Source organism: Geotrypetes seraphini, chromosome 1 (genome assembly GCF_902459505.1).
Source record: "Geotrypetes seraphini chromosome 1, aGeoSer1.1, whole genome shotgun sequence".
NCBI classification, from domain to species: Eukaryota; Metazoa; Chordata; class Amphibia; order Gymnophiona; family Dermophiidae; genus Geotrypetes; species Geotrypetes seraphini.
The window spans coordinates 478,795,050-478,813,278 of NC_047084.1; the positions used below are offsets into that span (position 1 = coordinate 478,795,050).

General features: G+C 40.1%; 1 protein-coding gene across 3 annotated transcripts in view; it reads right to left on the bottom strand.

Annotated features, from left to right (window-relative positions):
* Positions 1-4,380: 4,380 nt before the first annotated feature.
* Positions 4,381-18,229, bottom strand: part of RFX3 (regulatory factor X3) — a 540,046-nt gene continuing 526,197 nt past the window's right edge. For all 3 annotated transcript variants that reach the window (XM_033925421.1, XM_033925415.1, XM_033925406.1), the window contains 4 exons: positions 17,457-17,665; positions 16,394-16,547; positions 10,466-10,508; positions 4,381-5,483 (listed from right to left, as the gene is read on the bottom strand). In XM_033925421.1, the coding sequence (XP_033781312.1) occupies positions 5,245-5,483; positions 10,466-10,508; positions 16,394-16,547; positions 17,457-17,665 (645 nt within the window). In that variant the 3' untranslated portion in view covers positions 4,381-5,244. The remainder of the gene's footprint in view (positions 5,484-10,465; positions 10,509-16,393; positions 16,548-17,456; positions 17,666-18,229) is intronic.

Genomic DNA, 18,229 nt, shown 5'->3' on the forward strand with positions numbered 1-18,229 from the left:
ATTCAAAAGGGCTTGGGATAGGCACATGGGATCTCTCAGAGAGAGAAAGAGATAATGGTTACTGTGGATGGGCAGACCAGATGGGCCATTTAGCCTTTATCTGCCATCATGTTTCTCTGTATGCTGTTTCAATTATCTTTTCTTTTCATTTTTTTATCATGCTGATCCTGTCCTGACTTTACCACACTAAATGCATGGACTTGTAGCTCTGATCTCAAAAACAAAAGCAATGGGGTACAGCAGGAGCAGACCAGTCTGTCTGGAAAAATGGAGCAAGCTGGCAACCTTAGGAAGGACTAAAGGTAGCAACACTTAAATAAATCTCTAAACTGGCTCCGTCGAAAAAAAGCTCTGATTTTTTGTTTTATTTCAATGGAAAGCAAAGGCCATCTCAAGGCAGAGATGCCTCTCCCTCCTCCCCCCTTCCCCATTCCTTTCTGTTCTAAAACCTTCTCCTTTGGGCCAAAGGACAAACAATCATAGAGGTTGGTTTCGCTTTAGATGAACAAACAGAGAGCATAGGAGACCAAGGGGTTCATAATCAAAATGAAAATACATCTAAAAACCAGCCTAAATCGACACTTGGACGACCTAAAAGACAGGCCCTCCAAGTGCCAATAACTGAAATGGGTTTTAGATATATCTAGAGGCAGCTTAGGCCTTCTGACTGCTGCTGTGTGCCTAGAGCAAAAAGGGGTGTTTTTCAAGGAGTGGTTAGGGTGGGATGTGGGCCAATCAAACTTAGTCGTCCTGCAGTGATAATCGAAAGTTTGACGAGACTGCCTAGACCAGTGGTTCCCAAACCAGTCCTGGTTCCCCAGCCAGTCAGGTTTTCAAGATATCCCTAATGAATATACTTGAGAGAGATTTGCATATAATGGAAGTGACAGGTATGCAAATCTCTCTCATGCATTTTAATTAGGGATATCTTGAAAACCTGACTGGCTGGGGGTCCCCCAGGACAGGTATGGGAACCACTAGCCTAGATGGAACTTATACGTTGTGACTTAGATGATCTAAAAACAGGTCTAAGTGCCCAGAAGGTATCCAAAGTGACCAGATAACTACTTCAGGCACAAAGTACAGTCCCCCCCCACTCCCCCAGTAATCACTGACCCCCCCACCTAAAAATCAGAATAAAAATGTACATACCTGCCTCCAGAACATCAGCACCTGGCATAGGAAAGTCTAGTAGGGCTGCACAGAGGTAGCTTAAGAAGTCTGAGGGGTGGGCTAGTGAACCATAGAGAGGAGGACTCTGGCCCATAAGTCACTCTAACCACTGCATTCATGTAGAAAAATGTAAGTCCACCAAAACCTCCCCAAACCCTACTATACTGCCATATAGGTGCCACCTGCAGCCATAAGGGCTATTGGAGTGGTAGACAGGTGAGTATAATAAGGCTTTTTTTTTTTTTTTTGGGGGGGGGGTTCCCCATAACCTGCAAGAGAGTTGTGGTGAGATGTTTATGTGGCACCCTAATTGTGAAGCTCACAACAGTGCCCTGTAAGGTTCTCCACTACTCTGTTGCCATGTCTGGGTGGCCAGTCCATCACTTTGTTGACCCCTCCTATGTCCAAAAGGTCTTTTTCTAGGTGTTTTGGACTTGGACGATTTTTGGGACGAGAATGTGGTTTAAAGATAGATGACTTGGTGGTCTGGACTGTATAATTAGACAATTCTTGGGAAAAAATTATTTTGGATGTATTTTTCGAGAATAGACTTTAGACGCTGCCAACTTTGGGCGACTAGCGCTCTAGGCCTAAAACCGACTTAGTCATTTTTGTTTTTTATTATGCCGCTCCATTTGTGTGTCTTTGGCAGAAAGAAGGGAAAAAGAACATGAATTAATATTTGGGAGAATAAAATATAGATTTCTTTGCATGCTGTATCTTTTTTTGGACCACAATAAGAATAGCTGTTCATGTGCTCTTCTGAGGCCACACGGGTTCATTTTTTAGATATGTCTAGGACCAGTATATCTAAGAGAACTCTAATCTATAATAAAAAAAACCCTCCCTCATCTGATGAATCCAGTGTTAAGATAATGTGGCACCAATATGGTTCCTAACAGTATAAAGGGAGGAGAAGGCAGATTTGATTAAGTTGGTACAGCGTTGTGCCAAGGTCTTACTCCACCGACAATTTAGTCTTTTTGCATAGCAATATTGTATGGTAATTCCCCTGCAAAAGTTTGCCTTCTATTATTTATCAAGATAGCTCTTCTTTCAAAGTTTTTTTTTGCTGGGGGGGGGGGGGCAGAGGAATAGCTAGGTGAGTTGCAAGGGAAGCATCCACTCTCCCAAATCGATTTGGAATGAAATGGTGCCTATGTGAAATGGACCTACAGCCTCACACCGGCACCTAGTTTACAAAAGGTCTGCTCCCCCTGACATTCAAATCTGGCTACACTTCTGGGGAGGGGAGGGGGGGGGAGAGTTAAGTATTTAAGGAGATAAATTCCTGGAATGAAAGTAAAAGGGCAATGGGCCATTGTTGCCCACCACTTCCTTTAAAGTGGCAGGTGCCTGATCCCTAGATCCTATGGATCTTCTTTTCATAAATGAAAATAAAAATGGAAAAAAAAAATATTTTAGATTCTACTGCTATAAGCCTCCCTTCTGGGGCTATGTTTTAGCTACCCAAAAGGATTAATCAAGCCTCCTTTAAGGCATGACAGGCTTTACAACTGACTCACATATGCAATATTAATCAAAGCTTTTATGACATACCAATTTTTTGATAAAATATATTGCATCTTTATTTAAACAATGGAACATTCCCTGGAACAAATGATGTGAATTCCTATTTGCGCAGGTACTTCAGGAGCACTTGCACACACACCTGCAGTCAATCTCCTCTAATGTAGGGGCTATTTCACTGCAAGCCACTGACAGTTCTAGCTCAGGGCTGTAGAAAGCAGAACAATCTATTCTTTATCAATGGATTCCTGATCCAGCCAGAAATATTAGTCAGGGTAGTGGAGTTTACATACATGCAAGGCACACTGCACGGTAAGATATTTCTATCTGAATCAACAAAAACCCTAACACAATGAAACGGAGCTCAATCCCCACCTATTTTCATGGGCAAATAAATGTTACAGTAAAAGTATCTGTAAAAGAAACATAAAATCAATCATCCAAGTTAAGCTCATTTTAGTATATTATCATTTACAGAACAAAATGCAGATAGTGTATTTAATCTATGTCTCAAGCAATTATCTATACTTTCTTTTGTGCTTTCTTCCTTTTCTGCCTATTTTGCTTTATCATCACATTTAAATTAAGTAATATACCTGTTAAAATATAAACTGCATGCTCAAAATAATCCACTTACTAGAAGTACCAAGAGTTTTACATTCTTTGAAATAGAATGTGCTTTCGAAATCTATAGTTTTAAGATTCTTAGCTTAAAAGAAATCCCTGACAAATTTCCACATCTTCTCTTCCTTTTTCTCTCCTATCCCCCAACCCCCAAAATGTAACATATTTACGTGTTATCAATGTGCACATAAGCATGATTCACTAACCTTTCCTCCCAGCCCCCCAAACAAAGAACGGGATAGTCTTAGTAAATCAGGTTCAACTGAATGCATTCACATTTTGCTTACTTTCCAACACTGACAAGGGAGAAGGGGGTGTGGCTTCAAGATATACAGCTACACTAGGAGGCGGAGATTAACTTATTTGATTTATATTACTGCTAGCTGGTATTAAACTAGCTTCGCTTTTCCAAACCATCCCCCAAACAATTCTAAGCAGTAGCTAAGTATACCATCCATACAATAAGACAAAATACGCTTAGTTGCAGTACATTAAAAGTGTCTTTCATTCCCATAATTTGATTTGCAGAACGTTACCTGCCCAGCCTTTCTAACCAAGGAACTGGAAAATGACAGGCACACCTTGTTGAACCAATTTAAGAGCTAATATAAACAACATGAACTAAAAGTACTAAACCTTAGCTTCAGTTCGGTTTAAGGCACCATGTTATAGCCGAGGTACAATGATCCCTGATTTACATTCTTAAAATGGCAATGCGTCATCTAGCCACCTATTCAAACCCTACAGAATTTGGGACTAAGTACAAGCGAGGTGTGCCAGTTACACTGCCATATGCATTTGATTTACTGTATTTCTGTATTTAAATCTACTCTTTTTTCAGAACTAGGAAATTGTTTTGAAGGAAATACTAAGCAGGATGCTACATTCCTTGCCCTCTATACATTTTTTCCCTATATATCTATACATAATAGCAGCAGATTGAACTACTGTTAGGAAAAAGACCTGGAATAAAAGAAAAGCATCCAAGTAGAATGATTTCCTATATGTCCAGTTCAGCATAAGTAGTGTGTACACTTATAAAAGTCAAGTCACTTTTTTTTTTTTTTTTAAGTTTTGCTATCTATTTAAAACAGCTCCACTTTCCAGCAGAAAGCACCTGTGCAATGGTTCTTTGCAGAGAATCAGTAGTCATTATACATAGGAACTGAGTTTATAAATACTATCTAAACCTGTTTTTTTGTTTTTTTTTTGTTAACGGAAGTGTGCATTGGTTTCTTGCTAAAATAAGGTACACTGAACTAGTTTTGTCATTTACTCTGCAGTCTTGAGTGCAGACATTTCTTCCTCAGAGAAAGAAAACAGATAGCCCTCTTCCACCCTTCTATGTACTACACAAAAAATGCCAAATATTTTCCCTTAACTACTGAGAAATATCAAAATAGCGTCATGTAATTTTGTCCATTGAAGAGCACCTTTTTCTTGGTTAGCAAACTGATGCATCTGCTGTCAAATGAGTAAGCCTCCAGTGTAAATCATAATGGATAATATTTCTTCTGGCATTTCACAGAAGCGCACAGATTCAAGAGCTATGAACATGAATTCATACAGAAAAAAAATCCCTAATAAAATTTTTAAATTTCTTTTGAATTTTTAAGAGGACACATAATACATTAATATTAACCTTTGCAAAAAAAAAAAAAAAATCCTTTGAAAAACTAAGAAAACTCTTCTCTTGAAATAATTAGTTTACTATAAAAAAAAGAAAAGAAAAAAGATCTGGCAAAATACATCCACTCGATTCCATTTTACAACTCAGACACATGAAAATAACAAAACAATATTCAGCAAAACTAAATTTGACAACAGGTGACCTTTAGGCATATTCTGTTTCATGTGTTAGGCCCAGCATGAATAGGGTTAACGTGATTTTTTTGGGGAAAAAAGGGCTTCATATTGTTAGACTGCAGTGTAAGTATTTCCAGTAGTGCTGCACTGTCTAATGGTCTGGGTACTTGTGACAATGTGTTCACTGTGAATTGGGTTCAGGAGGTTCTGCTGTACTCCACTCTCAAGCGTAGGTTGTATGCAGCCGACCTGATACACCTGGTTCAGCTCCACTTTCTCCCTCTTGGCTGGTGGCTCTCCAGATTCATACAGGTCTTCATCAATTTCGCTGTCAACTTCACTGCCCTCATCTACACAAATATACAACCAGAAAGCTAGCACAGAGAAGGTAGAATAAAATACCTGTGAAAAAATAGGTGTGTCTTCATGCTATACAGGGAAATCAAAAAGATTTTTTGAGTGTTTAGTTTGCACACGGAGCAATGCCTGCATTTTTTCATGTGAAATCTAAAGAGAATGTTACAAGTATATGCATATGAAAGGGTGCTGAAAGGTTCTCATCCCAACTTCCTAAATTCTGAGTGTTATTTTACCACTATAACTGAAAAGAATGCCAATTTGCAGAATTGTAATGCTATGTTATGACATTGCTTCAGATCATCAATTAAACCATGTCAACAAAAAGTGTGGAATTTTCAAGTGTGGAACTCTGAGCCGTCATGAAATTCCTATTCCTTCAGAAGAAAACTCCAAAGGTGAATTCATGAATGTATGATGCAAACATTGAGTGACAAATGTCCATCATACTCCACAATAGTGGTGTGCAAACTTTCTGTGTGGAGATTTCGAGACTGAAGATGCAGCAAGGTTTGAGAGGCCTCAAACAGTGCTAACTTTTGAAATTGTTGATCATGTCCATGACCATGACCCGATTTTGGCAGATCAGTGAATATAGACTAAAACAATTGCTGAGACACTACAGATATCCTGGGAATGTGTTGGGAGTATAATCCATGAGCAGCTGGGTACACAGAAGCTATCAGCCAAGTGAGTGCCCAACTGTTTGAATGCTGACAAGAAACAATGTTGAGTGGACACTTCCAAGTTGATTTTGCAGCATTTTCAGCGAGCTGGTGCCAACTTTTTGGAATGACTAGTTACTGTTGATGAAACATGGTTACGCCACTATGATCCTGAGACAAAACAATAGTCCATGCAATGGCAGACCTCAGGTTCTCCAAGGCCAATGAAATTCAAGACCCATAAGTCAGCAGGAAAGATCATGGCCATATTGTTTTGGGATTAGGAAGGTGTTGTAAGGGGCCAAACCATTAATGCAGAATACTACTGTAACTTGCTGTGCTGATTAAAGGAGGCATTGAAAGAAAAAAGAAATGGAAGCTGCGGAAAAGGAGTTCTTTTTTTGCATGACAATGCACCTACTCTCAAAGCTTGCAAAACAATGGATGTTTTGATGCAGCTGGGGTTTCAGTTCATGGCTCAATTGAAACTGTGACTTCCAGTAAAAAACAAAGATGTTCAAAAATATATGAGAGGAAAAAGGATCTCGGAAACCTGCTTAGAAGCTGATGGAATACTACATGATTGAAATCAGAGGCTTATCAGTTCCAGATTATGATCACTGATCCTATAAAAAACCTCTCATGCTATTTTATTATTTTTAACACCTTTATTAAGTAATTATAAGTAATTTTTAATATGTTTTTCTTTATTGTTTCAAATGCACAAAAAATAATTTAAAGTGATAACTGCTGACTAATTCAAAAAGAGCCAACAAACCTATCTCAAAACAAGGTTGCACCAGTCCAATCCTGACGGTGCCCCTTTTGCCAAACATAAATTGGCTTCTTCCAGGGATGCACTTAGAACTGGAAAAAGCAGGATTGGAAAGAAAAGAAAGTGAAGAATCAATTTGTTAAGTTCAAGCTGACAATATAATAATTTTCTTGGGCCAATCCTTCTTTTTCCAGTCCTAAGTGCATTCATGTGCGCCACTTCCTGCCTGTAGCTATCACAGGGGAACAGCTCAATCTATTTACTCAGCTTGAATAGAATTCAACTGTTTGGGGAAGAGGGTGGTTATCTAAGGACTTCTATCCTGATGCCCTTGGGACGTCCTAGCTAAAGGCTGCCTTCAAAAAAAAAAAGGGAAAAATAATTAAGCACCTCAACAGGCAAACACCAACATATTTTTGGTGTTAACTAGCCATGGAAAAAGTAGTGGGTGCTCTGGTGGCATATGGCAAACACCTACTGTATAAAAATCAGTGTGCAATAATAATACAATTTGATCTTTCCAGTGCAGTCGACCTGGTTAACTTGGACCTGATGATAGAATTTTTTTTTATCAGTTGAAAATCCATGGTCATGTCTTGAAATGATTTTAATTCTTTTTTTCTAACCATTTTTATGCAGTTAAAAATTTAAAAAAAAATTTCTGAGAGATAGAAAGCGTTTTGTGGAGCTTGGTAGAGAAATAGGCCTAGAGAGATGGGGGTAGATTTTAATCACAATAAAACAGGGGAAACAATTCCACAAAAATCAAACAGGCAAGAGCAAAGTGGAAATGTCCAATCAGAACGGTGCACAAAAAAGTGTCTTTCAACTCATCTGATAAATCCAATGGTCTTTATTCATCCAAAGTAACTCATACATCCAAAGCAACTCAATGACTCGACATGATCATGTTTCGGCCACCCGGCCTGCATCAGGAGTCTTAGGAGTCTTTGCTCCGAATCTGTAACGCTGCAAAACAACACGGCTTTTTTCTCTCACTGCAGGCCGTGTTGTTTTGCAGTGTTACAGATTCGGAGCAACGGTATGATCGTTTTGTTTTAGACCATTTGATACCCAAAGACTCCTAAGACTCCTGATGCAGGCCGGGTGGCCGAAACATGATCATGTCGAGTCATTGAGTTGCTTTGGATGTATGAGTTATTTTGGATGAATAAAGACCATTGGATTTATCAGATGACTTGAAAGACACTTTTTTGTGCACCATTCTGATTGGACATTTCCACTTTGCTCTTGCCTGGTAGATTTTAATCACCATTTACCTCAACATGCACCCTAAATAGAACATTCAAGGGTCTTATGGGACACTGCAAGGCCACCCACACATCACACATACACCCATAGTCTGAAAAAAAGAAGACACAGAGAAAAAGCCTCAGTTAAGCTTCATATGGCTAAAAAAACTCCACTTATGTGTCTTCACTATATCAAAAAGTGGTGAAAAAATGAGGCACAGTAGCAGCCCCCCCCAAAAAAAAATCAAAAACATCTCACATCCAGCACACCAAAATCTCACATACCCTTTTTTTCAGACTGTGGGTGTATGTGTTATGTGTGAGTGGCCTTGAAATCCCATAAGACCCTTGAATGTTCTATTTAGGGCGTGTTTTGAGGTAAATGGTGATTATTTGTGCCCCTATCCTAAGTTAGTTTGGGGTAGATTTTAGTCCCCACAGAGATTCTAGAGGACTGACTAGCCAAACTGATTGTTGCATTGGAAGTTCTTGGATACCTTCCCTGTGATGTTCCACAAGGTGCTCCAGTATCTCCATGACTTTACATCTATATCAGTGGTCTCAAACTCAAACCCTTTGCAGGGCCGTATTTTGGATCTGTAGGTACTTGGAGGGCCTCAGAAAAAATAATGAATGTCTTATTAAAGAAATGACAATTTTGCAGGAAGTAAAACTCTTTATAAATCTTTTTTTTCGGCTGTCTTAATAATAATATTGTCATTTATAGCTAAAGAGACATATGATCAAGAAACTTTTATTTTACTTTTGTGATTATGATAAACATACCGAGGGCCTCAAACTAGTACCTGGTAGGCCGCATGTGGTCCCCGGGCCGCGAGTTTGAGACCACTGATCTATATGAACTCAGTTGGGGGGTATTTATCTAGAAATAGATTAAAGAATGTATTGCTATGCAGATGCTGTTTTTATACTTATTCCGGATAGTAATGTTAGAGATCTTACATTTCTCAAGATTAATCATTGCATAACAAAAATGAGTTCCTGGGTAAATCCTTTCGTTTGAAAATTAATGCAGGTAAAACCAAGGCTCTGTCTAGAAGAAGTGCTGTGAAAGGACAGCCAGAGACAGAGAGATCTTCACTGGTAAGCATTTTGCTGGGAAGTTGCTTGTATACTTGGGAAAGGGTAGATTTAAAGTTAATTAGGTATGCCCAGGGACTTTATTTTAAGTACTTGCTCATTTAGCAAGGGAGTTTTAAAGAATAGTTTTTTCTTAGCACAAAGTCTGTTACAGTTCATATGCTAACATGTAAAGCAGGGGTCTCAAAGTCCCTCCTCGAGGGCCGCAATCCAGTCGGGTTTTCAGGATTTCACCAATGAATATGCTTGAAATCTATTTGCATGCACTGCTTTCATTGTATGCTAATAGTTCTCATGCATATTCATTGGGGAAATCCTGAAAACCCGACTGGATTGCGGCCCTCGAGGAGGGACTTTGACACCCCTGATTTAAAGGGAGTTTTAAGGGATAGCTCTCTCTTAGCATAGAAAGTCTGTTACAGTTCTTAGGCTAGCATTTAAAGGGGTTAGTTTAGAATTTGCTACAGTATCAGTATAAAGCACAGCTAAAAAGCACAGGAACACTGATCAGATATTTATTCAGGGCAGTTAGGATGTACTTGGAATATGAGACTCCCTTCCCTTCTTTCCTTGGTGGTATGGGTTCAACTGTATGGGCCTGTAGAAGGGAAGAGAGTTCCTCTGCATGCATGGCCCAATACTGTGAAGTCTGATGGGCATTTGTCACTCAGTGTTTGCATTATACATTCATGGATTTCCTTTAGAGTTTTCTTCTGTAGGAATAGCAACTTCATGACTTTTTCCACACTTTTTGATGACACAGTTCAATCAATGATCTGAAACATCGCATTACGATTCTGCAAACTGGCACTTTTCAAAGCAAAGTAACACTCTGTTCAGCAAAACAGTGGCAAAAATAACACTCAGAATTTAGGAAGTTGGTGGGGCTGAGAACTTTTCAGCACCCCCTCGCGTAAAGGGGCTGAAGGATTACCTACAAATATCTTCCCATGCTGAGTCATAACCTGCTGATCAACCTGCCAATGAAATCCATCCCCACTAGCTTGGGTCTCTCTCAAATGACCCCTTTACTTATGGATAAAATAGTTTGGTAGCTGTAATAAATAGAAATAAAAAAAAAATAGGAAGATAAAATGATATCTTTACTGTCCAGATTTACTCTCGTGTGATGTGACCACATCTAAACAACTAAAAAAGTATGCAGTTTATTCAATATTTACCTTTATCCATATTTCCAGGAGACACATCATTCAAGTCACCAAACTGGAGGGACAGAACATAAAATATTAACTGTACAGAAGAATGCACATAAACCTATTTTTCTTATCAAACTAAAAACGGTAAAGCTTCTAACATTCTTTGTATTTTTGGCAATTCAGTTGGTCAACTTAATTCACCCATCTATCATCAAGGGAAAGGGAATGGAGACTTGTATATTGCCTTTTTGTTGCTTTGGCTGTCAGAGCTGACATTCAAAGTGGAGGGCTCTGGAAGATTTTAAGTGACTTGCCCAGGGTCACAAGGAGCAACACCGGGATTTGATTTCACAACCTCTGGGTGCAGAGATAGCAGCTCAACCAGTGAGCCACAGTCTTAGTTATATTATATCTTCTTATGATTAAGAGGGTAATTTTATAAAAGCAAGGTGACTTATGCAGCACAACATATAAACTTACATTAAACCTATTTTACAAAGGCAATGTATCTGAAAATCTGCCTCTATACAGAGCCCCTTGCAGTGACATCCAAAAGCAACTGAATATCACTGCAACAAAGCATATATACAAAAGGGGGCATGGAGAATCTCCCTGCTACACAACAGCATTCTGTTCTGCTCTGCAATATAAAAGAACAATAAACAGGCAACCTGAAACATAAGCAAGAACATGGCAACCACATGGAACCAATCTGCTGTGTGCAACGAGCACAAACTGGAAACATGCCTTCAGAAAAGATATGGACCTGCATATACAGAACAATTCTCCACAGTGCCAGTGTGACGGCTGTAAGATACTGAAGCGTGAAAGGAAAAGCATTCGAGGCAGAAATATGCAGGCAATATAGAGAAAAACAGAGTAGGCAGAGGGTGGGCTGTATTGATTCCATCAGGGACTAGCAGAAAGAAGATTACTAAAGATAAGAACCTAATCTTCCATTCTGTTACATTCCCTCCGGAATCAAAACTAAAGGTGATGTATCAAAACAACAGCAATGTCTAGGGTGGGACAGAAGAGCCTGCCCGCAATACCAAGGCCCCAAAAGTGGCATCGAGCCGAGCCACCACATCCACTCTGTAAAATCTGGTAAATGTATGAAGTGACAACCAAGTGGCCACTCTACAAATTTTGGCCAGATTAATTGCTCAAAACTCCACTGAAGCAGTGACACCTCTTGTCGAATGAGCTTTGAGAGAAATCAGCAGCAACAAAATGGTCTTGCAGATCCATCTGGCAATAGAGGCCTTAGAAGCTGGCCTGCCCTGCCTATATTGGCTAGTCATGAGAAACAGATGGTCAGAAAAACAGAAGTCATTAGTCCTCTCCAAGTAGTGAAGCAAGACTCTCGGACATCTAGTTTCCGTAAGATCTTATCCCTTTTTTCTGACCCAGTGGAATGAAAAGCAGGCAGATGGACTTCCTGGTTGATATGGAATTTCGAAACCACTTTCAGAAGAAAGGAAGAAACTGTACGGAGGGATACTCCTGCCTCCATGATCCTGAGAAAGGGCTTTCTACAAGAGAAAGCCTGCAACTCTGAAATATGCCTGGCTGAGGCAATCACCATGAGGAATACTGTCTTGACGATAAGATCCGGAAGAGACAGATCCTTGAGTGGCTCAAAATGAGCTTCAACAAGCCCCTGTAATACAACATTGAGGGTCCACGTTGGAAAGGGCTGACGCAGAGGCGGCCACAAATGAAGCAGCCCCCTGAAAAATTTGGACACATCTGGATGAGCCATAAGTAAACTGGAACCACTGTGTACTCTGAAACAGGAAAGGCCTACCACCAGTACCTTAAGGGAAGCCACCACTAGGCAATCACTGCTAGAGAGCCTTCCAGGACTTGGCGTAAGCCGTCAGAGTAGAGGGCTTCTTAGACTTCAAAAGTGTGGCAATAACCACGTCAGAATATGGTTTTTATTTATATCCCGCTTTATACAAAGTGGGTTCCAAAAACACATACATAATAAAATACACAGATACACACATTAAAAATACATAACTGAATAAATAGAATCTCATCTTAATAACCCAGACACACATAAAAAAAAATCATCCAATCCTCTTATAGAGTACTAACTCCATTTCACTTTTAGCCACCACAACCTCCATATATCAAACTATACAGACAAAGTTAAAAAAAATTCCATTTTCATTCTCCTCAGCACCCATATTTCATGTGGCAGAACAAATGGTATTTTAGCAAACATTTAAACATGCTCAAACTCCCTTGTTGCCATATATAGCCCGGGAGTTAATTCCATTCTGCTGGACTTGCACATTAAAAGGCTGCAGCCCTCATGGTTGCATCCTCAACTCTTTTCTAGATGGTATAAATAAATCTCCGTTTCCAGAAGAACATAACTTTGAGAGCTAAACCTGGTTTGAAACTGCCTCTGACATGTATCGTGATGACAGTTTATGTATTGCCAAATTAGTTAACAGCAGCAATTTGTACCTCACTCTAGTTTCAAGTTTAAGTTTCAAGTTTATTAGGATTTTATATACCGCCTATCAAGGTTATCTAAGCGGTTTTTACAATCAGGTACTCAAGCATTTTCCCTCTCTGTCCCGGTGGGCTCACAATCTATCTAACGTACCTATAACGTATCTATACTCCACTTTGAGCCAGTAACAACTTGATATAAAACTCTGATATGTGATCACATCTTGATAGCCTAAACAATGTATGGATAATGGAATTCTGAACAACCTGTAACTCATTTAACACAATGGAGGGAACACCCAGTAATCCACACCAGATAATACAATCAACTGGAGGAGCATTTTGAAGTCACTCCCAGACAGTGATAAAGATTACTTATAAGTTGGAGCTTGAAGTACATTTTCCTTATCAACATCTGTACATGTGATTTAAATGATAATTGCAAATCAAGGATAACCTCAAGATATCAAGTCTCTGCGGAAAACTGCAAGACAGCATCCAATATTTGAACAGGGGCCAATGGGATTTCATTCATGTGTTTAGATAGCAGCATCACTTTTGTTTTCCCTATATTAAGCTTCAATCTACTCACATCCATCCAATCATTTATTCTCAACATGATGTCACTTAGCATCCTGCTTGCTGCTCCACTGTACGTTCCACAGAAAAGAAAAACTGTATGTCATCAGCGTATAACCGATAAGACACCCCAAGATCACCTAACAGTCTACATAACGGGCAAAGATATATATTAAATAGCACGGCTGACAGGGCTGATCCTTGTGAAACACCAGTTTTTACAGCTCATAGCGCTGAACATCTACCATTAACCTTGACTTCCTGCTTACGGCCATGAAGGAACAACCTGAACCGTTCCAACACTATTCCACTAATACCACAGCCCTTTAGTCTATCGAACAAGATCCCATGATCTAAGGTGTCAAATGCTTGTGTTCAAGAGCCCTGCCTTAAGACCAAAGTGCTAGGGGTTCTCCATAGGAACAGGACCCTGACTGAGAAGGTCTTAATGAAGAGGGAGCATGAGTTTCTTGACTCTCTGAAGATGTACTAGATACACATACCACGGTTGTCGAGACAACTAGCATCACAAGGCCCGGATTAAAAGCTATCCTGTGGATGACTCGACTTACCATGGGCCAAAGCGGAAACATGTAAAGGACCTTCTGAGTCAGTCAGGGATAAACCAGAGCATTGAGACCCAAGTTTTATGGCACTGCTCTTTGACTGAAGCACTTCACTTTCGAGTTCTTGGCTGAAGCCATCAAAGTCTATCGTTGGTCTGCCCCAGCAACTTACAATAAGACAAAATGCTCTCTGTGAGAGCAACCACTCTCCTGGGTTTAGGATTTGGTAACTGAGAAGTCTGTTTGCACATTTTCCACACCGGCCACGTGCACCACAGAAAGAGCCAGATGGTGCACTTCCACCCACCGGAACAGCATCCTAGCCTCCTGATTCACAGGAGTACTTCTGGTGCCTTCCTGTCGATTTACATACACTACTCCTGTGGCATTATCGTAAAACACCCTTACTGCTTTTCCTTCCAGGGTGTTTTGGAGAGCTCTCAGTGCCAACTGTATGGCCTGTAGCTCTAGACGGTTGATCGACCAGTTCTTTTGACAAAGGGTCCATTGACCTTGGATGGAATGATCCCCACAATGAGCCTCCCAGCCCAAGAGACTTGCATCGGTCGTTAGTCACTCCATGACTCAGAGATGCATGCCCCTCTTGAAAGTCTGGCCCCGAATCCACCAGCACAGACTGCTTTGAGCTCACTGTGACCAGGGAAGGGGCATGTGAAGGGGATGATGCTGTGAGAACCACCGGGACAGGAGGCACTGCTGCAGAGGCAACATATGCACTCCGGTCCAGGGCATTACATCCAGGGATGCCGCCTTGGACCCCAACACCTTTTTTTTTTAAAAAAAATTATATATCTTTATTCATTTTCAATCTAAAAACAGTGCATTCAAGAATTCATACAAGTTATTTGAAAAAAACAGCACTTGCATCCACCAAAAAATACATCAGAATAATTTTCAACCCCCCCCCTGATTTCAATATATTCAAGATAACCATACAATAGTATTTACAAATCATTAATAAACCAGTCCCTGTACACTATCCTCCGCCAACTGGCCTCCAATGCAAGGAAGCGTGGCTGAAGTCTTGGCGTCATTGAGACTTCTTGACAGTGGTGCCAGTATAAGAACCCATAGCCTGCAGGCATCTGGGATTGCTATAGTGTTGTCTGTAGCCTTGGAAATATCTCTGAGCAGACGAGCCCTTCACTCGGGAGGGCAGTGCATTTGGTCACCTGAACCACCGCAGAATCCACCTTTGGCTGTTCAAATAGCTGCTGAAATTCTGGCATCATAGGATAAAGTTTAGCCATGGTCTTAGTCACTCTAAAGGAACTTTCTGGAGTCTCCCACTGTTCAGTAACTAGAGCCGTGAGACCTGAATGTGCAGGAAAAAAGGATGTCAGAGTATCAAAATGACTCATGACGGTACATGGAGACATGGGAAAATGTAGCCTGCGCCCTGATACCCTGGGGCTTTTACTCAGGGTGCACCCAGCCTTTGCTTAAACCTCTGACTTGGTCAGAGCACACTCCCAGCAGGCTGGCTCCACAGGTCCATCCGAAGCTTGCCCTGTGCTAAAGTCCGGCTTCACAGAAACTGCTTTCTTTCCCAGGCAGAAAGCCCTCCAAAGGGGTCTCAAGGCACCACAGCCAATGAGAAAAGATAAACTTCAGCAAAAAAAAATAAGAAAAATAATCAGGACCACTTCTGAACGGTTCACTTACAGAAATGAAAACTGCAGGAAGCTCTGTATTCCTCAGCCAAATGGAAGGAGCAGAAGAGAAAAAGTGTGTGGATTTCTGCAAGACCCAGTTTGCAGATTGAGGTGAAATACCTTTAGTAATTATTCTGGAGGGGATGTAACAGAATAACAAATTTCAAGAAAAAAATAAAAGGACTTTAGACTTTTGTGAGCTTCTTTTCAACTTATATTTCTTAAGCAACAGTAGGCTGATCATTATTAAACAAGTCAACTTTTCATACCATTGTACTCAATTATATCCCCATAGGAAACTACAGCTCTCTCATCTACAAACAAATTAAAATCCAAACCATCCTTTCTAACAAAGCAGTCGAATAACATTTAAGAGTACTAGAGAGAAGATCAAGCCATACAATATTTTAGGGCCAATGCAAGGGTACTGGGCAACTTGGGTGAGCCTTCAGCCTTATGCCACTCCCCCCACCCTCAATACCACCCTTGATAAAACTATATATCTAAGTCAATCTCCCCCCCCTTTTCTTTTGGTGAAAAAGGTTACCTCGGTTTATATTCAAATATAATACGGTATATTTACTTTTGATTTTAACCCAAAGCAAAACTCTATTTCAAATATTCATTTTTAAAGCAACCACTTGTATCCACTAACTTACCTCGCCCATGACTGCTATTGGTGTCTCTCCTGTTGCCTGAGCAACTCGATGTTCTACTAAGTAAAACATGTACTCATCGTAGAGCAGGCGGATTAGATGAAATGAACCAAAGCTAGCAGCACTACGCAGGGTTAAGTCTCGAATAACCATTGAACTGTTAAAGAAGAAATACAGATTTAATTAATATCTAGTAGCATGTTCTGCTGAAGTAACATCTTAATCAAATTGTCCTTTTCCATCTTACTGAAAGTGTGATGACCTTTGATCTTTATATGTTTGATGTAGGACAATTACTTCATTTCTAAGCTTCATCTGACTGAAGGAAAATGAGAAGTGTTTTAACCCTAGTCACGTGAAACATCACCTTAAGATTCAAGGCTTTTTTTTTTATTGTTTTAACTCAGCAGTTCTCTCTGGACTTCCAGCTCAACCGGAACATGCCTCATGGGAGCTATTGTGTCATGAGCTTTTATTTATTTATTGCCTAAGCTTTTCCCCATTTTTTCTGCTCCCCTAATATAGACAATCAAGATTGCCCTCAAGCTAGGAGCCACAAATGAGAGATACAACAGAAATTTGGTAGACATGCATCCTGGGTCTGCTTGCTAAGCAAACACAGAGAAAAATACTTTAATCGGTATCCTATTCTTTTCCCTCTACTGTCTCCATAACCTCTGTTACCTTTCTCTCTCTGTTCCTTATTCTTTCTAGCCCAGTCTCCCTTGTTATTCCTTACTTTCTTTGTCCTAGTTGAATTGCCCTTCCCATTATGCTTTGCTCCTGTATCAAATAGGCATCCATCGTCCTCATGCGTTATTTATTATGCCACATAGACATGTTTCCTAGAAGGTTACCAATATAGTTAGTTTCTTAACCCTTCTGTATCTTCTTGTACAGTGACTGCCATAGCTAGTATTTATCATTGTGGGGTCTTTGCCTTTAATCTGGTAATCAAGTCTCTATTATGCAGTTGGCTCACCTGCTGTTTCATGTCTATATATTTACATTTGCGAAACAACATATGAAAATAAATCTAAAAAACATTTTAGATGTTGCACAGTACCTGTAGAAAGACCACTTTAACAAAAATTGTCGAGCTGCTTTAGGAAAGCTTGGTCTCCCTTCATATGGTTTCAATGCTTGTGTTACCACATTGTCAAGCCAGGCAGCCCACTGCTCCAGGGTGCTCTGCTGCTGAAGAGTCATCTTAAAATCTGTTTCTAGTCTCTGAACCATGTTGTCATCACACTGGCATACCCAGGAAGCCTGCTCCTGTCAATCCACAAAAAATAAAATAAGCACAATTGTGTATCATAATTCAAAATCCGATTGTCAACTAAGGGGGTCTTTTACTAAGGTGCGCTAGCCAATTTAGCGTTCGCTAAATGCTATCACACCCATTATAGTCTGTGGCCTCGTTAGCATTTAGTGTGCGCTAAATTGGCCTTAGTAAAAGACCCCCTAAGTGTAGCTAAAATTACTGAACTAATTAATCTCGGAAAGCAGCATTTTGATGGAAACGTTGTTGTGGATCAAGGGCTTCTATTACATGAATGCTGGAACAAACCTCCTCGAAATAAAATTTATAATGTCTGCAGAAATAGCTTCACCATCATTCATGGCTGGAGTTCCATTATGCAAGTATCATCAGAAGTCCAACAGGACACGAACCCATGGAAACAAACCCAACAAGGCAACAAGTGGGAATGGACATTGAGCAATCCATGGAAGCCAGCAGGATATTTGTTTATTTTAAGCATTTTGGCCCTGATTCTGTAAAGCGCATCTAATGTTAGGCGCAGTGTGGATGTCCAAGATAGGCATCCTTTGTAGAAT